At 45.7% G+C, this 21,506-nt stretch overlaps 1 protein-coding gene across 1 annotated transcript in view; it reads right to left on the bottom strand.

Moving 5' to 3' along the window:
* Nucleotides 1–919: 919 nt before the first annotated feature.
* slc6a16a (solute carrier family 6 member 16a) overlaps nucleotides 920–21,506 on the bottom strand; it is a gene marked incomplete at its 3' end in the record, with an annotated part of 86,136 nt that continues 65,549 nt past the window's right edge. The window contains exons 7-12 of the mRNA XM_084330286.1: nucleotides 20,272–20,513; nucleotides 18,318–18,498; nucleotides 15,711–15,912; nucleotides 12,095–12,254; nucleotides 4,863–5,025; nucleotides 920–1,282 (exon numbers count right to left, since the gene is read on the bottom strand). Coding sequence (XP_084186412.1) covers nucleotides 920–1,282; nucleotides 4,863–5,025; nucleotides 12,095–12,254; nucleotides 15,711–15,912; nucleotides 18,318–18,498; nucleotides 20,272–20,513 — 1,311 coding nt within the window. The remainder of the gene's footprint in view (nucleotides 1,283–4,862; nucleotides 5,026–12,094; nucleotides 12,255–15,710; nucleotides 15,913–18,317; nucleotides 18,499–20,271; nucleotides 20,514–21,506) is intronic.

Raw genomic sequence — 21,506 nt, 5'->3', positions numbered from 1 at the left:
GTGTGTCGGAGGAAGCACGTGGTAGCCTCCACTCTCCCAGATGATCTGACTGTGGGGGGTAAGTGCGCAGCAACCGGGAAGGGACTGGGAATTGGCATACGACTAACATTGGGATGGGAGAAAATCGGAGGAAAATGGAGAAAAAAAAAAAAAAAAAAAAAAAAAGCAGAATGAGGCTGACCCTCTCTGCCCACTTGGGACATTTCAATCAGGCTACCAAATTGACAGACGACGTGGAAGACATTTGGATTATCGCATTCATGCTACTCTGCCTCAATAAACTGACTAAGACACTTGCTGCGTTCCATGCAGAGGACCAACAACTGCATTCAGTCATTTTGGACGGCTTTGGAGCACTTGTGGTATGTGGTTGGCTATGCTATAAGAAGCTTTTGGATTGCTATCAGAAGATTTTGGCTCTGTTTACCGCGCACAGGACTTGCCTCAATGAACTGACTAAGACACTTGCTGCGTTCCATGCAGAGGACCGACGATTGCATTCAGTAATTTTGGACGGAGTTGTTAAAATGCACTCTACTCAAAATCTCATTTAAATCGACGTGGCATTTTTCCTAGAAGAAATGCCTACTCAGAAGGCAGTCTTCTCTTCTGAGAATGCCTGCCAGCCAAAACAAATTCCGGAGAGACGACCCACCAAGGACATAACCCACAGAGCTGATAAGACTTTTCCAGCTGTCAAGAAAGCAGAATGAGGTGCCCCCCCCCACCCTCCCAAAGCCCCCCCTGCCCCCTACCCCCCCCTCCTGTGGGTGTTCCGCGCCTACATGGCAGCGGAGCTACACTGTGGCTGAAAGAGCACCAGGATGCTGATGATGTCTCGTCACACCCCTGCGTCCTCCTCCTCCTCACACCCCTGTGTCCTCCTCCTCCTCACACCCCGGTGTCCTCCTCCTCCTCCTCACACCCCTGTGTCCTCCTCCTCCTCCTCCTCCTCGTCCTCCAGCTGGGGCAGCAGTCTGTAGTGCTCCAGGCCGAGGGGCAGGAAGGCAGCTCGGCTGGGCGGCCCGTCTCCCAGGTCCACGGTGGTCCTGGAGTCCGAGTCCAGCTGCTCCGTGGAGCTGCACTTCGCGTAGCGCTCGCGGTGAAGCTCCGGGGCACCGCCCAGCACCTCCCCCTCCCCCCCGCCCCCCCCCGGCACCAGGCCGCGGCTCTGCAGCACAGAGTGGAGGTAACCCACGGGCACAGGCAGGGTGGCCAGGAGGATCAGGATGGAGATCATGGCCAACGCCCAGCCGGGATACTCCAGACTGCTCTCAGACGCCTAGAGAGAGAGGGGGGGGGGGGGGGGGGGGGAGAGAGGGAGGGGAGGGGGACACAGAGAGGGGAGGGGGGGAGAGAGGGAGGGAAGGGGACAGAGAGAGAGGGGGGAGGAGAGAGGGGGGGGAGAGACAGAGAGGGGGGGGGAAGAGAGAGGGGGTAGGGAGAGAGAGAGATCAGTACTTTTACATATTCTAAGTGAGAGAGATCAGTACTTTGCTTTTATTTGCGAGATGTGAGTGAAACCAAGACAGAGCTGTACCGGTGATGCCTCTCCGACAACCTTGGCATCACCGGTACAGCTCTGTCTTGGTTTCACTCATATCTCGTAAATAGGTCTCAGTTTGTCAGCGTCAGCGGCTCATCCTCCCCCCCGGCCCCAGTCGGCCACGGTGTCCCCCAAGGCTCCGTGCTGGTTCCCCTACTTTTCACCATTTACATGCTCCCCCTTGGTCAGATCATACGTCACTACGGACTCAACTTGCACTGCTACGCTGATGATACTCAGCTCTATCTCAGCACCTCACCATCCTCCCAGCTCCCCCCACAGTCCTTAGTCAACTGCCTCCACGCCATGTCAACCAAACTACTTAAACTCAATAGCAAAAAGACCGAGCTCATGGTTGTGGCCCCCAAGGCACTGCTCCGGAAGGTTGGAGATCTCCTCCTCCACGTTGATGGCTGTTCCATCTCCCCGTCTCTCGAAGTCCGTAACCCTCGACTCCACACTTTCATTTCACTCCCACATCAAATCCGTTACCAAGTCTGCCTTCTACCACCTCAAAAACATCTCCTGTCTCCGACCCTCACTCTCAGATTCTGTGGCTGAGACCCTGATCCACTCATTTATCACCTCCCGGTTGGACTACTGCAATGGAGTCCTGTTTGGGGTACCCAGCAAAGCCCCGGACAGGCTCCAGTATGTTCAGAACTCAGCTGCCAGGGTTCTCACTCACACCAAGCCCTGGCTGCACATCACCCCCACCCTCATCCACCTCCACTGGCTCCCAGTCAAGTTCCAGATATCCTTCAAACTCCTGCTCCTCACCTACAAGTCCCTCCATGCCCTCGCCCCCCCGATACCCGTCTGATCTCCTCCACCAGCACACTCCATCCCGGAACCTACGATCCTCCGATCTGGGTCTCCTCTCCATCCCTCGCACCAGGTTGCAGACTTTCGGTGACAGAGCCTTCAGCGTGGCGTCCCCTACCCTCTGGAACTCTCTCCCCCTGAAATCCACAACGCCCCAACCCTGGACACCTTCAAAACTGCTCTCAAAACACACCTTTTGGCTTTTCCCCATTAGTTAGTTTAGATTAGATTAGGTTCATTGTCCATTACCTGCCCTCATCCCCCCCCGTTTCCCCCTATTGCCCCCTTTCCCTAGCCCTCTTGATTGTGAAGCGACCTTGGGTTTCCTGAAAGGCGCTATAGACATTGTATTTATTATTATTATTAGTACTTTTACATATTCTAAGTGAGATCGATCACTACTTTCTTTACATATTCTAAGTGAGATCGATCACTACTTTCTTTACATATTCTAAGTGAGATCGATCAGTACTTTCTTTACATATTCTAAGTGAGAGAGAACAGTACTTTTTTTGTGTGGCATTTTATTGCTTTATTTCGGATACAAGTCCGGCAGAGAGGAAGGATGGGAGCGAGATATGGGGGAAGACATTCGGCAAAGGTCGCCGGGACGGCCGCGTTGCACTACAGTGCGTCACGTGGTGCGCCACCCTGGCGCCCCAGAGATCAGTACTTTTACATATTCTAAGTGAGAGAGATCAGTACTTTCTTTACATATAAGTGAGATCGGACCACAAACACAAAATATCTTCTTCACCTTCTAAGATGTGGTGAAAATGCTTTAATCTCATATGTCAACCGGAAGACATATAATATACAATGTACAGGTGATTAAACTGGGTACAAAATATACAAATTAGTACTACTGTGTGTAGTAGGTGTAGGTACAGTGTTCAAGTAGCTAACTAGAAGCTAGTTCCCATAGCCAATGGCCTAGTTGTTGGGCGATATTTGTAGGAGAAGTGGAATTTTGTATTTTTGTTCTTATTTTCAAATGGCATTTCTTTATATGTAAATGCTACGTTATTGTAATTAGTTGTGCTGCAGCCTGTTTTCCCACTGGTGAACAAAAGAAAAGGGAAAATAAAAACAAACCACCGGGTGATGACAACCTGCCCCAGACTCTATTTTCCCACCGCTTGGCCACATCCTAACACGCCTGTTTTGTGATTCTGTAAAATTGCGCGGGGAACTAGAGGGGAGCGGGTCTTACGGGGAACTAGAGGGGAGCGGGTCTTACGGGGAACTAGAGGGGAGCAGGTCTTACGGGGAACTAGAGGGGAGCAGGGTCTTACGGGGAACTAGAGGGGAGCAAGTCTTACGGGGAACTAGAGGGGAGCAAGTCTTACGGGGAACTAGAGGGGAGCAGGTCTTACGGGGAACTAGAGGGGAGCGGGTCTTACGGGGAACTAGAGGGGAGCAGGTCTTACGGGGAACTAGAGGGGAGCAGGTCTTACGGGGAACTAGAGGGGAGCAGGTCTTACGGGGAACTAGAGGGGATCGGGTCTTACGGGGAACTAGAGGGAGCAGGTCTTACGGGGAACTAGAGGGGAGCAGGGTCTTACAGGGAACTAGTGGGGAGCAGGGTTACGGGGAACTAGAGGGGAGCAGGTCTTACGGGGAACTAGAGGGGAGCGGGTCTTACGGGGAACTAGAGGGGAGCAGGGTCTTACGGGGAACTAGAGGGGATCGGGATCAGCTGCTGAGGTCAGGCAGACGCCTGCGAACCCCAGCTACTAGGACGGAGAGGCTTAGGCTAAGCTTCTTCCCCCAGGCCATCAGAGCCTTGAACAATGAACATTGAGAGACACAGAAACTGAACTATCCACACACAAGCACACACAAGCACACACACGACACGCACGCTGAGCACGCTCACACACTAGCAGCCACTTTAACACTCATGCCGCACACACGCACACTTATGGCCAGAGGAAAGGCCACTTTAAATTAGTAAAACAACAGGAACAGTGTATTGCACTACTAAAGCTACCTAGCATGTCCTATATGCTCTGTAAATACGATGTACAGATACAGAGATGGCACACCATGTTACCTGTTTATTGCACTGTTGTTTTTATTGGATTCTATTATATGTTGTACCACTGTATTTTTATTGGATTCTATTATATGTTGTACCACTGTATTGCACATCGTCGCGGGCAAGACCAGCCGCATTTCATTGTATACCTGTATGCCGTGACAATTAAAACTCTTGACTTGACTTGACTTGTCTTACGGGGAACTAGAGGGGAGCAGGGTCTTACGGGGAACTAGAGGGGAGCAGGGTCTTACGGGGAACTAGAGGGGAGCAGGGTTACGGGGAACTAGAGGGGATCGGGTCTTACGGGGAACTAGAGGGGAGCGGGTCTTACGGGGAACTAGAGGGGAGCAGGGTCTTACGGGGAACTAGAGGGGAGCAGGGTTACGGGGAACTAGAGGGGAGCAGGGTCTTACGGGGAACTAGAGGGGAGCAGGGTTAGGGTCTTACGGTGCTCTGGTCCCAGGCCGTGTACGTGGGCCGCTTGAAGACCATCCGCAGCAGACTGGCAGCCAGCAGGCCGACCATAGCGAACAGGCAGACGTACTTCCAGAGGTACTTGTAGACCACCGGGGGGCGCCACTTCAGCATGACCTCGATGTCATCCAGGAAGCTGGAGGGAGGAGCACACGGTAAGAGGCGGCTCTATTCTGTCCGATAGGTTGAAAGTGAGAATGATAGAATTAGAAAAGTAAATGAGAAAACACTCAGATAATTGTGTTAAATGACGATATTCTCAAACACTAAAGACTAGCGCTAAAGTAACATTGCATACTTTGTATGCAAATGTCAAGTTAGACCGCGCTCTCAAGATACGACACTGGGTGCTGAAATCCCATTAAGTATTATATAAAAGAAGCAGTGAAGCCAGACCAGCACTCTCAGGTTCAAAATTTAATGGCAGCCTGAAACAAACATGTTTCGGAAATATGTATTCCTTCTTCAGTGTTATAGCTTGCAATGGACTTGCAGTCAAGATAATGGTTATATACACACAGGTGGTTAATTGGCAGGAAATGACATCACAGCGCAGGTGTGCCTGAGTCTATTGGTCCTCAATGACAAAAGAAAAGACCTATCAAAATAGAGTCTGTTAGTAAATACAAATTATACAAATATACCATGTATAAAAGACATATAAAAAGGCATAAAAAACACAAAAGCAAAAGCAAAAATTGCATTACATTACCCTACCAGAAACTTGCTATGTAACATGCCCGTAGTTTATAGGGCTAATTTAGCCCCTATACTTTTTTCTTTTTTCTTTTAAGCATCAAAGGATAAACATACCTCTTGCAGGAAACAACCACTTGGATTAAACCATATAGATAAAAGGTACTTAAAGGAAACAGGTTAAAACGTTCTCTTCATTCATTCCTCTAGGTTCTATGCAATCAAACAGGTGGATATAATAACATTCCCGTTGTAACAGTAACTTATGTCTGTCTCCCCCTCTCGCGGGCCTGTTGACTAACTCAAGTCCCATGTATCTGAGATCGTTAACGGTATGTTTACACCTGGAAAAGTGTCTAGCTACTGACGACTTTATATCTGAATTTCTCACTGAACACTTATGTTCACTGATTCTTGTTTTAAAGGCTCTGGTTGTCTTCCCCACATAAGAAAAATCACACGGGCATTTTAGTAGATACACAAGATTGGCTGAATTACACGTGATACGCCCTTTAACAGGTATTTTTTTGTTCGTTTTCGGGTGCGTGTAAAATTTCTCTTTGATCATGCCTTGACACTGTACACAGGCTTGACATGGAAAATTTCCATCAGGGATATTAGACAAAAAATGTGTAGGTTTCCTTACGGGCAAGTCGGTTTTAACTAATAGGTTGGATACATTCGCTTGTCTTTTATAAAAGTAATTAGGCGAATGTTGAAACGCTGTCCCTATTATTGGATCCGACTGTAGAATATGCCAATATTTATTGACAATGCTCCGTATGCCTTTCGTAATGGGGCTAAAAGTGGACACGAAAGATACTTTGTCTGTGTTTTCTTTTTTCTTTTTGGGGATAAACAACGAGGCCCTATCAATCAGCTTGGTTTTATTCAGGGCTTTACGTGTCAAATCGACACTATAGCCTCTGTCATGAAAACTGCTTCTTAGAACTTCTGCTTGTGCAGTAAATCTATCTTCAGTGTCGCAAATTCTCCTATAACGGAGTATTTGGCTGAAAGGTAGACTATTTTTCAAGGCAGGAGTGTGGTAACTGGAATAATGTAAGAATGAGTTACGGTCTGTCTCCTTTTTGAAGACCTCTGTATGTAAAGAAATACCATCCGGGGCTTTCTTGATCAAAACATCTAGGAAAGGTAAAGTATGTATATCAGACTTTAATGTAAACTTTATAGTTTCTCTGCAGGTGTTCAAGTACTCAAGGAAGGCTTCAAGATCAGACGATGTACCAGACCAAATAAAGAACATATCATCGATATATCTCATATAGGATTTGACGAATTTCTCAAACGGGTTATTATTAAAAATGTGGTCAGACTCATACTTGGACATGTACAGATTGGCTAGGTTCACAGCGGCTGGGGAGCCCATGCTGAGGCCTCTGTTTTGCAAGTAGTATTTATCTTGGAATCTAAAATAATTCCGAGTTAGTACTAGGTCGGCTAGATTAACTAGCGCTTCTGTGGAGGGGAGTAATTCCTCTCTCGAGTTTAGATAAAAACTCAGTGCGTCCAGCGCGTCAGCATGTGGAATGCTGGGGTATAAACTGACTACGTCTATGGTAACTAATAAGTCCAAGGGACTAATATTACAGGTCGAAAGTTTGTTCAAAAATGTAGTAGTGTCTTTCAAATAACCACGCTGAGAAGAGGCCAAATCCTTAATATGCGAGTCAACAAATTGCGAGATTTTTTCTGTAGCGGAACCTATACCAGAGACGATCGGTCGACCAGGAGGGTTAACCAGATCCTTATGGATCTTCGGTAAAGTGTAAATAATAGGCGTAACTGGGTACTCTACGAACATAAACTTAAATTCATTTGTGTTTTTTATGCCTTTTTATATGTCTTTTATACATGGTATATTTGTATAATTTGTATTTACTAACAGACTCTATTTTGATAGGTCTTTTCTTTTGTCATTGAGGACCAATAGACTCAGGCACACCTGCGCTGTGATGTCATTTCCTGCCAATTAACCACCTGTGTGTATATAACCATTATCTTGACTGCAAGTCCATTGCAAGCTATAACACTGAAGAAGGAATACATATTTCCGAAACATGTTTGTTTCAGGCTGCCATTAAATTTTGAACCTGAGAGTGCTGGTCTGGCTTCACTGCTTCTTTTATATAATACTTTGTATGCAGAAAACTCTAAATTACCTATTCCCTTCACGCAAAACACTTTTTATAAACTCTAAATGACCTATTCCAGGGGTGGAAAAACCAGTCAAAGACGAAGAGCCACAAAAATTACTGTGGTACCACAAAGAGCCATATACCAGCGTTTATCAACATTTTTTTCAGTCACGGCACCCTTCATGTGTTTATAGGTCTCATCCTCTGGCCTCTGAAGTTGCTAATGACTTTTTTATTTGGGCCTCACAGGGTTAACCTCTTAAGCCCAAGATATACAGTCAAAGTGTATATTTTCAGCATTACGTTTGTTTACCAATGATTTTAACTGTTATTAGTAGGGGTGTAAAGGTACACGTATCCGTACCGAACCAAACAGTTTCAGTGTGTACCGTACCATACGGCTGTGTAGTGTACCGAACGAATACAACGGTATGTTAACTACTAACCCACTGGGGGCTGTTTTTTTTTCTCACAATCTAATATAATTATTATTATTTAAAAAAAGATTATTACAAGTCGATTATTAATTTCAATATAGAATATTCGTTGATAGCCCTACAAGTACAATTAGTTACTGCACACTACATCACCCTTGAGTGGAACATGGAAAGCCAAACTTCCCTCACTGTACCGAAAACCCGTACCGAACCTTGACTTCAAAACCGAGGTACGTGCCGTACTGTGGTTTTTGTGTACCGTTACACCCCTAGTTATTAGTGAAATATAAGATTATAGAAATCTCAGGGCATTGAGTGGGAAACCGGCGCATATTGACGGGAGGAAGTGGCGCAGCCAAAAGTGAGTGTAGTATTTTGAAGGAAGAGACCCAGGGCTTTCGATGGGCTTTCGAATTCCGAAAAACTACACTACCCAGCTCATGCCAGCCCCTGTCAATCTTCTGACTTCTGGATTAACTTTTTTATTTCTCTTATTTTTCAGGATTATCTCCCACAAACCTGAATGTTATTGCCATAAAAACAGAACGCAGTTAGTTTCTCGACCTTTCTGTGAACGTCTAGCAAAAAACAGCGTTGCAATCTGATGAAAAATGGTGGAGAAATTTACATTATAAAAAAGTAACTGTAGATTTCATTCGCGGTTTGTGAATCACGCCTGGTGATACTAAATCCAGATTGAACTCTGCCATTGGAAAGGGGAGATTTGGCCCGATCCATAGATGTGCGACTTGGCCATAATAAGGTCATTTATAGGCCTGATATTTATGTTTATGTTTATTTAGGATCCCCATTAGCTTTTGCACTAGGCAAAAGCTATTCTTCCTGGGGTCCGGATATCAAATTGCATGCATCCGGATGGCAGAATTCAGTACTGTATCTACAAAAGCATGGTGTTATTCACAGTCAAAGATACAAAAAATATATATATAGAATTTATATTCTCCTTTGGTTCATTACAATTTACTCAAGCCTAGTAACAGACACAATATTTCGGACACTGGGAATACATTCCCTGAGATCCATAGATGTCCCTAGAATCAGATACCAAGAACATGCAAATCGACCATTTAAAAAAAAATCTATAAATGTTTATTCTATGTTCTTATGGAATGAATGACAAAAAAATAAAAGAATAAATAAAAAAAATATAAATATATATATATTTTTATCAATGGATTAAAGAGCCACACATTGACGGGCAAAGAGCCGCATGCGGCTCGCGAGCCACGGGTTGGCCACCCCTGCCCTATTCAATGTCAGGGAGCTGTATTTTGCCTGTAAAAGGCATATTGGGACTCCGAAGGTGCAGTACCGGCCAGATCCTGCTAGTAGCGTTGTATCGAGAATGCAGTAACCCCTGTTCTACTAACCTGAACCGAGTGGCTTCACCCGATCGCATTGAATAGTTTTCGGGACCCCCAAACCATTATGCTGTGGTGGGTTATGTCGTGGGCCAAATGGACATATGACCTACCAGATGGCAATCAAATAATTGGAATATTCTTTTTGGAATCCCACCGGCCACAGGTAAGAACAATTTGAAGTCAATTTCAGCTTGATCGAGAGTGGCGGTCAGGTGGCGTAGCGGAGATTGTGCTTGTCACCAATGCAAGAGGCTGCGGTCTCGACTCCCGGAGTCAGCATTACCTTGGCTTGGGCCGGCCGTCATACTAACTCATTTGGCTGGGTTAGGGGGAGGGAAGCTGTGGGTGGTAACCTGGCGTTGTGGACAGGTCAGGTCTGGGCGCTTGCTCAGCGAAAGGCAGGAAATGGTGGGGGCAGCGTGACCTCCCACGCGTTACACTTCACCAATGAGAGTCCTCGCTGCCAGGTGAGAAGAGAGCCACTGGCTGTCTCCACATGTGTCGGAGGAAGCGTGTGGTGGACTTCAGGGTTCCCTTGTACCGACCAGTAGGAGGAACATGCGTACAACAACCAGGTAGGGGAGGGGGGGAATTGGCATAACGACTAAATTGGGATGGGGAGAAAAAAGTAGAAAATCAGGCGAAGAAAAAAAGAGGATAAATTCTTTTTAATTCAGCTTGATCGTGCATTGTTTTCATAGCCATCTCCCTGATCAGCGTATGTTGTGGTAATAACGAATGCCGTTATTCGCAATCAATTAATCAGAAACGACCCCCCCCTTTTCATGCATTCATGATGAAACATAATACCTATCATATGCATTTGATTTTTTTATTGTAGCGTGTGTAGGGACAAAACGCCAATGGATTTGGTATAATACACATTGCGGCTTATAAATAGCCTCACACGAATTAGCCCCGATCATTCCGAAATAACACTCATATTCACCATGGTATAAAACGGGAACGTATGGATGGAAAAATTATTTCTTTTTTGCATCTTGAACGGAGGGTTCTTACTGTCAAATGACCATGATATTGTATCCATAGCTATAATATAAAATATAGATTTAGCTCTACAAACAACGTGACGCACAGTGAAAGTGTGTAATGGAAAGCTGGCCCAGCTATAGCTAGATGGGGAATTCCAATGGCCGTTAAAGCATTACATCACGCGCAGGAGTGGGTTATGAGAATTAGACCATGCCTAGGGGTGGTAGTTAGGTCCGAGGCGCAGCCAAGGGTCGTTAGACCCCCCTAGGCATGGTCTAATTCTCATAACCCACGACTGCGCGTGGTGTAATGGCTTTTATACAATGGCCGATGTCAAAAAAAATTTAAAAGAGAAGTTGCCTCCATGTGGAAGCAGCTCGGAAGTGCATCCAACTGTTCTCAGTAAGACATCCAACAAACTAAGACATCCAACTGTCTCTCAAATAAGACATCCAACAAACTAAGACATCCAACTGTCTTTCAACTAGACATCCAACAAACTAAGACATCCAACTGTCTCTCAACTAAGACATCCAACAAACTAAGACATCCAACTGTCTTTCAACTAGACATCCAACAAACTAACACATCCAACTTTTCTTTTGTTTTGAATCTACTTTCTATAGAACTTCATTCTTAGATGCTTCTATAGAAAGTAGGTAAAACAAATTTAAAAAAAGTTTTCTTTGCCCTATAAGAGTTTTTTTTTACCTACTTTCTATAGAAGCAGCTGGGAGGTGTGCTGTTTTAAGTGAGCGTGGGTTATTGAATTGATTGATTGATTGATTGCTAATTTTATTACTGGCCGCCTTGTTTCCAACTGGTTAAGTTTAGGCACTCTTTCGAAGTCGCTCTTTTTCGAAGTTGGTTAAGGTTAGAGTTTGGAATCAGGGCTGGTGGTCTATCGCCCTGCTATTTATATTGATGTGATGCCGATTGATTATGAAGAGAACACTACGTTAATATCTGAGATGAAAACACTACGTTATTTATATTGATGTGATGCCGATTGATATGAAGAGATGAAAACACTACGTTATGTGATGTCGATTGATATGAATAGCGCGTTACAATACGTTATGTATATTGATGTGATGTCGACTTGCGTTGTGGAACTGAAAGCTAGGCGCAACGCAATTGGGCGCTGAGAGGTCAATCAGGGCGCGCAAACCGAACGCGGAAGGACAACTGCCTTGGGTAAAGTATTCACGCGAGGGGGATACTAAGTAATTCCACTCGCTCTGTTGTTGAGCGAATTGTTGATTGTGGGCGGTGACTACAACCAGTGCCTTATTCACGTCAGCAAAACAGTAAAATCAGAATGGCTTAGTTGAGTGAGGGAGGATCTCGTGAACTCGAGACTAGACTGATGAGTCAAAATGAGAATTAGAGACAAAGACCCCATTGATATAAACCCCCATTGCTAGGAAACAATGCTAAACACTGGAAAAGGCCATTTATAAGACACGGGACCTTTAATGCAGAAAACTGTGGTAAATACTCTATTCTTAACACAGAAAACTTTGTATTCTTACCGATCTGCTCCGTAAACCCAGGCCACACTGATTGTTTCAAAGACGACCACGATGATTAGCGGCAGGGTGGCAGAGTAGTCATCGAACATGGTGACAAAGTAGTTACCAGAGCGCTGGGTGAAGAGCAGTCCAATCAGGAACCCCAGAACACAGCTAGAAACTGAAACAAACAACAACATCAACATCATCAATCAGGAACCCCAGAACACAGCTAGAAACTGAAACAAACAACAACATCAACATCATCAATCAGGAACCCCAGAACACAGCTAGAAACTGAGAAACAAACAACAACATTTACCAAATACATCTCAACCTGACAAATATAAAAAAGATCTGAAGAAGACAATAATCATAATAATTGATTATAAAAGAGCCACTGGAAGGGTTGTTATAGGGATTACTAATTCAATATTTATGAAAAAGTATTACGGTAGGACCGATAATAATGAAAGAAAATATTGTTTATAATTTATATTCATAATGTAGATTTATATTATATTTATATAATGTTTGTTTTCATCCCCTACAAAAAGGTGTTTCTGCCTCCTGACTGGGAATGGGTTATTCAATATATAATATTTGTGTAGATCATTTCAGTTTCCACTTTTTGGTTTATGCAGTGTGAGGGTTATCCTAATTTTGGATTGGAATAACAGTTTCAATTCTCAAGAAACAAAAAGTACATCTCTCTGAAATCAATGAAAAGAGAATGTCTTGTCCATATATTTTTTGTGTGTGCAATATTTGGATCAAATCGTTTTACCTTCAGTATACCTTCATATTATGTCATCCCTCCCAGCTCTAATATGTTAGGTTCTCTTTGGGACGTGTTACAGGTTAGTATGGTGGTGTTACCAGTCAGTATGGTGGTGTTACCAGTCAGTATGGTGGTGTTACCAGTCAGTAAGGTGGTGTTACCAGTCAGTATGGTGGTGTTACGAGTCAGTATGGTGGTGTTACCAGTCAGTATGGTGGTGTTACCAGTCAGTGTGGTGGTGTTACCAGTCAGTATGTGGTGTTACCAGTCAGTATGGTGGTGTTACAGTCAGTAAGGTGGTGTTACCAGTCAGTGTGGTGGTGTTACAGTCAGTAAGGTGGTGTTACCAGTCAGTATGGTGGTGTTACCAGTCAGTATGGTGGTGTTACCAGTCAGTATGGTGGTGTTACCAGTCAGTATGGTGCGGTGGTGTTACCAGTCAGTATGGTGGTGTTACCAGTCAGTATGGTGGTGTTACCAGTCAGTATGGTGGTGTTACCAGTCAGTATGGTGGTGTTACCAGTCAGTATGGTGGTGTTACCAGTCAGTATGGTGCGGTGGTGTTACCAGTCAGTATGGTGGTGTTACCAGTCAGTATGGTGGTGTTACCAGTCAGTATGGTGGTGTTACCAGTCAGTATGGTGGTGTTACCAGTCAGTATGGTGGTGTTACCAGTCAGTATGGTGGTGTTACCAGTCAGTATGGTGGTGTTACCAGTCAGTATGGTGCGGTGGTGTTACCAGTCAGTATGGTGGTGTTACCAGTCAGTATGGTGGTGTTACCAGTCAGTATGGTGGTGTTACCAGTCAGTATGGTGGTGTTACCAGTCAGTATGGTGGTGTTACCAGTCAGTATGGTGGTGTTACCAGTCAGTATGTGGTGTTACCAGTCAGTATGGTGGTGTTACGGTCAGTATGGTGGTGTTACCAGTCAGTATGGTGCGGTGGTGTTACCAGTCAGTATGGTGGTGTTACCAGTCAGTATGGTGGTGTTACCAGTCAGTATGGTGGTGTTACCCGTCAGTATGGTGCGGTGGAAGCGTGTAACCGGTCAGTATGGTGCGGTGGGAGCGTGTTACCGGTCAGTATGGTGCAGTGGGAGCGTGTTACCGGTCAGTATGGTGCAGTGGGAGCGTGTTACCGGTCAGTATGGTGCGGTGGGAGCGTGTTACCCGTCAGTATGGTGCGGTGGGAGCGTGTTACCAGTCAGTATGGTGCGGTGGGAGCGTGTTACCGGTCAGTATGGTGTGGTGGTGTTACCCGTCAGTGTGGTGCGGTGGGAGCATGTTACCGGTCAGTATGGTGCGGTGGGAGCGTGTTACCGGTCAGCAGGGCCGCCTCAAGGGGTGTGCGAGCAGTGCGGTCGCACAGGGCCTCGCAGGGAGGGGGGCCTCGCCAATTTTTTATTTATTTTTTTAAACTTTTTCTTTATTTTTTCTTTCTTTATTTTTATTATTGTTTTTATTTTATAAACAAATTAAAAAAATAGAATGTTAACAATCACTAAATCACACAAAGACCTAAAATCTAGTTTTTCTTACATGCTTATATATTTCACATTAGACACGTTTGTAGAATGTGTCTGACTTGTTCCGGGCTCTGCGGCTCTGCAGATATACTATTGGAGCTCTGCGGCTCTGCAGATACACTATTGGAGCTCTGCGGCTCTGCAGATATACTATTGGTTTCAACGAGGGGAGGGGTTACATAACTTACAGGTACGGGGTCTGACTATTCGGCGCTATCCACGGGAGCGCTGTGCAGCATCGGAGCAGAAGAAATAACGCTGCGTGCCGTAAGCTTATCAATACCAAGTATAGTGATTAGGTTATGCCAAGACGAAGAGGACGTTCGGCAGATAGACTGAAGATGAAAGTTGTTGCGTGTTAGAAAGTTCAGTCAGGCTAGCCATGTCGGCTTAGCTAAAGGCAGGGACAGCTAACTAGCATTAGCTACGTTATCGAGTGCTAACGTGTGGCAGATAAACTAGGAACAGACTCCCAAGTTCATCCCAATGGGGGGGGACAATATGGACTGGTGAACTTTATCATCTCCACGGTTGTCTCCTTCCTCTTGGACGTTTGGTGAGTTTTTAATGCAATCTATTCTGTTCCCGCCGTGGATCTCTCTCTCTCTCTCTCTCTCTCTCTCTCTCACTCTGTCTCTCTCTTGCTCTCTCTCTCTCTCTCTCTCTCTCTCTGTCTCTCTCTCTGTCTCTCTCTCTCTCTCACTCTCTCTCTCTCTCGCTCTCTCTCTTGCTCTCTCTCTCTCTGGCGCTCTCTCTCTCACTCGGTGTGTTGCATCATGCAAGGGTCTGCTCACACTGTGCTCGTGCAGTTTGTGACGTGTGTACTAAGCTTATAGAGTTCGATTCAAATAAGGCAAAACTGCAAATCTGCATGTCGTGCTTGAAAAATGTACCTGGCTTTAAGCTTGTTTATCAGGTTCCAGGGGTGTTTTATGCATTTTCCCTGTTACTGCCAGGTGTACGACTGTACAGGTGCATTGCCACTAAGCCTCGGGCAGCGCTATTATTTAAGAATACGTTGACTGTATCATATGCCCAGCCTCGGGCAGCGCTATTATTTAAGAATACGTTGATTGTATCATATGCCCAGCCTCGGGCAGCGCTATTATTTAAGAATATGTTGACTGTATGCCGAGCCTCGGGCAGCGCTATTATTTAAGAATACGTTGACTGTATACAAAAAATGTAAATCTCGCGTTTAAATCTCGCACAGGGCCTCGAATTTCTCCCAGACGGCACTGCCGGTCAGTATGGTGCGGTGGTGTTACCCGTCAGTATGGTGCAGTGGGAGCATGTTACGGTCAGTATGGTGCGGTGGGAGCGTGTTACCGGTCAGTATGGTGCGGTGCCGGCCCAGGAGGCTGAAGTTGTCCATCAGGGGGGTCAGGATGCCTTGCATGGTGCCGAACATGGTGCTCAGGCCGAGGTTCAGCAGCATCAGAAAGAACAGGGTGGACCAGAAGGGGCTGGCGGGGAAGAAGGCCATGGCCTCCGTGAAGGCAATGAAGGCCAGCCCTGTTCCCTCCACCCCCTGAGAGAGAGACCAGAGAGAGACCAGAGAGAGAGACCAGAGAGAGACCAGAGAGAGAGACCAGATAGACCAGAGAGAGACCAGAGAGAGACCAGAGAGATACCAGAGAGAGAGACCAGAGAGAGAGACCACCAGAGAGAGAGACCAGAGAGAGACCAGAGAGAGACCAGAGAGACCAGAGAGAGCGACCAGAAAGACCAGCGAGAGGGACCAGAGAGAGACCAGAGAGACAAGAGAGAGACCAGAGATAGAGAGACCAGAGAGAGAGACCAGAGAGAGACCAGGGAGAGACCAGAGAGAGACCAGAGAGAGAGACCAGAGAGACACCAGAGAGAGACCAGAGAGAGACCAGAGAGAGAGACCAGAGAGAGAGATATACCAGAGAGAGACCAGAGAGAGACCAGAGAGATACAAGAGAGAGAGGCCAGAGAGACCAGAGAGAGATACCAGGAGGGGAAGCAGAGAGAGACCAGAGAGAGAGACCAGAGAGAGAGACCAGAGAGAGAGACCAGGAGGGGGGCAGAGAGATACCAGAGAGAGACCAGAGAGACCAGAGAGAGACCAAGAGGGGGGCAGAGAGAGAGACTGACTAGTAGGTTACACCCCCTCAAAACATCCTACACCCCCTCAAAACACCCTACACCCCCTCAAAACACCCTACACCCCCTCAAAACATCCTACACCCCCTCAAAACATCCTACACCCCTTCAAAACACCCTACACCCCCTCAAAACACCCTACACCCCCTCAAAACACCACCTCCCCCCTCAAAACATCCTACACCCCTTCAAAACACCCTACACCCCCTCAAAACACCCTACACCCCCTCAAAACACCCTACACCCCCTCAAAACATCCTACACCCCTTCAAAACACCCTACACCCCCTCAAAACACCCTACACCCCCTCAAAACACCCTACACCCCCTCAAAACATCCTACACCCCCTCAAAACACCCTACACCCCCTCAAAACACCGTACACCCCCTCAAAACTCTCCTTCCCGCTCAAAACACCCTACACCCCCTCAAAACACCATACCCCCTCAACATCCTACACCCCCCTCAAAACACCCTACACCCCCCTCAAAACATTCTACACCCCCTCAAAACACCATACACTAGTGATGCACGATATATCGGCCGCCGATATAATATCGGACGATATGGCCGTTTTTTTACACATCGGTATCGGTCCGATATCAAGATAGGGCCGATATACATTTTTTTTTTTAATATCTTTTTTTTTTCTTTTTACATGTTTTGGCCTTAAATAGTTTCAAAATATCAGTAATTTCTGAAAATAAGTTACAAAAGTAAAAAAAAGTATACGTTTTGGAAAATAGCTCTTTATTTGATTATCATAAAAAAGTGTTTTCTATACAGAGATATCGACATCGGTAAATATCGTTATCGGCCAGAACAGCAATATTAATATCGGTTATCGGCCACAATTTTCACATCGGTGCATCACTACCCTACACCCCCTCAAAACACCCTACACCCCCCTCAAAACATCCTACACCCCCTCAAAACACACCCTCCCCCCTCAAAACACCCTACACCCCCTCAAAACATCCTACACCCCCTCAAAACATCCTACACCCCCTCAAAACATCCTACACCCCCCTCAAAACACCATACACCCCCCTCAAAACATCCTACTTAACCGAGAGAGAGACCAGAGAGACCAGAGAGATACCAGAGAGAGACCAGAGAGAGACCAGAGAGAGAGACCAGAGAGATATATATACCAGAGAGACCAGAGAGAGAGACCAGAGATAGACCAGAGAGATACAAGAGAGAGAGGCCAGAGAGACCAGAGAGAGATACCAGGAGGGGAAGCAGAGAGAGACCAGAGAGAGAGACCAGAGAGAGAGACCAGGAGGGGGGCAGAGAGATACCAGAGAGAGACCAGAGAGAGACCAGAGACCAGAGAGACCAGAGAGACCAGAGAGAGACCAAGAGGGGGGCAGAGAGAGAGACCAGAGAGAGACTGACTAGTAGGTTACACCCCCTCAAAACATCCTACACCCCTTCAAAACACCCTACACCCCCTCAAAACACCCTACACCCCCTCAAAACACCGTACACCCCCTCAAAACTCTCCTCCCCGCTCAAAACACCCTACACCCCCTCAAAACATCCTACACCCCCCTCAAAACACCCTACACCCCCTCAAAATATCCTACACCCCCCTCAAAACATCCTACACCCCCCTCAAAACACCCTACACCCCCTCAAAACACCCTACTCCAATAGAGTATATATTTTGAAAGTCTACCAATTGAGTATATATTTTGAAAGTCTACCAATTAAGTATATATATTTTTTTAACTCTACCAATTGAGTGTATATATTTTCAAAGTATATATTTTGTCATGGTCATTATTCTTTCCAAGTTTACCTTATTCATCTGCTCCTCCAGATTACAGTCGGTGATATTTGGTCCCACCAGGGAGCCGTAGTGGCCAAACCACTCTCTGTACTCAGGGATGGACACCGAGCCTGGATCACTCATGTTGAACCAGGGCCACCAGTGGAGCTCAGATCCGTGGGAGGCCATGCCGTTTAGAAGACCCAGGTTCCTGGAGGGGGGGGCAGTTTTTAGAATAACAGGTCGTTTTGTTACCTACATCAGGGGATCCCAAGCGTTTTCATGTTAAAAGATAAATACTCTGGGTGCTCCACCAAGCGGAGGCTCAAACCAAAGCCTGTCTGGAGAGAAGAGGGTTCACTCTACCGCCTGCTAGCGATGGGAATTGATACGATTTTATCGATACGATTCCATTATCGATTCTGCTTATCGATACGATTCTTTATCGATTCCCTTATCGATTCCTGATAAATTTATATTTTACATAAATAAATTGGAAATGCAACAGAACTAAGCTGGTTAGAATAACAACATGCAACTTGACATTTCTGATTGTCATTTATTGTTGCGCCCCCACCAAAATGGTCGCAATTTCGAGCCCTTACAAATTTAGTTACTGCTCTGTGACACTCGTTCACCTTTTCCTGAGTCAGTTTACCCTGCTGTGCTAGTGTGAAAGGATTTTCCTGAGGTGCGCGAGAACCACTAGCTGCAGTCTCAGTCTATTGTGATCTAAAATGGATGAAATGGGAGAATATTTATACAGTGAAAGCATTCGTTTTCATTTAGGTTTTCCTAATCAAGGAATCAAATAGTCTGCTATGGCTAACGTTATTGGTTTAAAATGTGCAACTGTCGGAAAAACATGCCATCGATAAGAGTAATCGATAGTCACAAAGGCATGCGATTCCAGGAATCGGACAATTAGGAACCGGAACCTATCCCTACCGCCTGCTGCTGTCACCTGTAAGTAAGTTGATTGTAAAGCGACCATGGGTTCTATGAAAGGCGCTATATAAATTTGATCTATTATTATTATTATTATTATTATTATTATTATTATTAAGTAAGGTTCTCACCTCCATCACCACTACTACTACTATCACTACCATCACCACCACCACCACTACTACTACTACTACTACTACCATCACCACCACCACTACTACTACTACCATCACCACCACCACTACTACTACCATCACCACCACCACTACTACCACTACTACCATCACCACTACTACTACCACCACCACCACTACTACTACCACCATCACTACTACTACTACCATCACCACTACTACCATCACTACTACTTCTACCACCACTACCATCACTACTACTACTACTTCTACCACTACTAAAACCACCACCACCATCATTACTACCACCACCACCACCACCATCACCACTACTACTACTACTACTACTACTACTACTACTACTACTACTACTACTACTACTACTACTACTACTACTACTACTACTAAAACCACCACCACCATCATTACTACCACCACCACCACCACCACCATCACCACTACTACTACTACTACTACTACTACTACTACTACTACTACTACTACTACTACTACTACTACTACTACTACTACTACTACTACTACCACCACTACTACTACCACCACTACTTCTACCACCACTACCATCACTACTACTACTACTTCTACCACTACTAAAACCACCACCACCATCACTACTACTACTACCACCAATACTACTACTACCACCACCTCCATCACCACCATCACCACCACCATTACCACTACCACCATCACCACTACTACTACTACCATCACCACTACTACTACTACTACTACTACTACTACCATCACCACCACCACTACTACCAGACACCACTACTACTACCACCACTACTACTACCACCACCACCACCACAACAACAATGTGAGTGATTCCTGACAGAAATTAGTTCATATAAAACACAAAAACACAAAGCACATACTCAGCCACGCAGCCCAGAGTGTTCTTCTTGGCGCGGAAGCCGAGCACGACGAACACGACCAGGGAGGCCAGGATGGAGGTCATGAAGTTGATGCAGGACACCATCAGAGCGTCCCGGTGACAGTTGTTATTGACCGGGTTGTAGGAGGAGTAGGCGATCACTGAGCCGTAGCCCAAACCAAGAGCGAAGAACACCTGCGTGGCCGCCTGGCGCCAAACCTGCACCTCTGCCCAGATCTCCACCTGAAGAGGGAGCGAGAACCCAGAAGAACCTTAACTATGAACTGTAAAACTATAGAACCCAGAAGAACCTTAACTGTAAAACTATAGAACCCAGAAGAACATGAACTATAAAACTATAGAACCCAGAAGTACATGAACTATAAAACTATAGAACCCAGAAGAACATGAACTATAAAACTATAGAACCCAGAAGAACATGAACTATAAACTATAGAACCCAGAAGAACATGAACTATAAACTATAGAACCCAGAAGAACATGAACTATAACTATAAACTATAGAACCCAGAAGAACATGAACTATAACTATGAACTATAACTATGAAGCTAGATTATTCCTGTTTTTGGACAGCCCATTTATTTGCATTTGTAAATTAAAATAACTTGGGAGTGTGAATGTAGAAACTACTGATAAATAAATTAAAAAAAACTAAATCGAATAGATTTCCCCCCAATTTTAATTAAAGATCCAATATTATGGAAAATACAGTAGGTTTGTTCTGTAAGTTCTGGACAACACTGGTACTCCCAATTCATGAGGGTTACCTAAAGAACTGCAGTGATATTACTACCACCTAAATCACGCGCACCTCTTCTTTTCAGACCACTGCCGATCTCGCGGGAGTGGGAGGCACCAACATGATACCTGGCCTGGCGAAGGCGAGGCCGGGGAAGCCCGCACTGTGTGCCTCAAAAGGTTTCGAACCCCCCTGCTGACAACACTTATAGTTGACAGACGTAACACCAGGCTCAACCAACACAGCTTATGGTGTGGGAGCCGCTTGACAGCACAACATTCTCACGGACAGACCCAGGCTCAGCCATCAACTGGGTGTCAGCCCCTGTCCCCATGAGAAGCGAAAAGTGGGGCCGCCCGCACTTCAACGAAGGCACGCGGCCCGCAGCCAAAGGAAACAATCAAAGCCCCCTTTTTCCGCTGGTGTTGGGGGAGGGAGTGATCGGAGAGCGGGCTGCTCGTGGCAGCACGGCGAC

Source organism: Notolepis coatsorum (assembly GCF_963971535.1).
Source record: "Notolepis coatsorum genome assembly, chromosome: 15".
In the NCBI taxonomy this organism is placed as follows: Eukaryota; Metazoa; Chordata; class Actinopteri; order Aulopiformes; family Paralepididae; genus Notolepis; species Notolepis coatsorum.
This window is presented reverse-complemented; position numbering and strand designations above follow the sequence as displayed.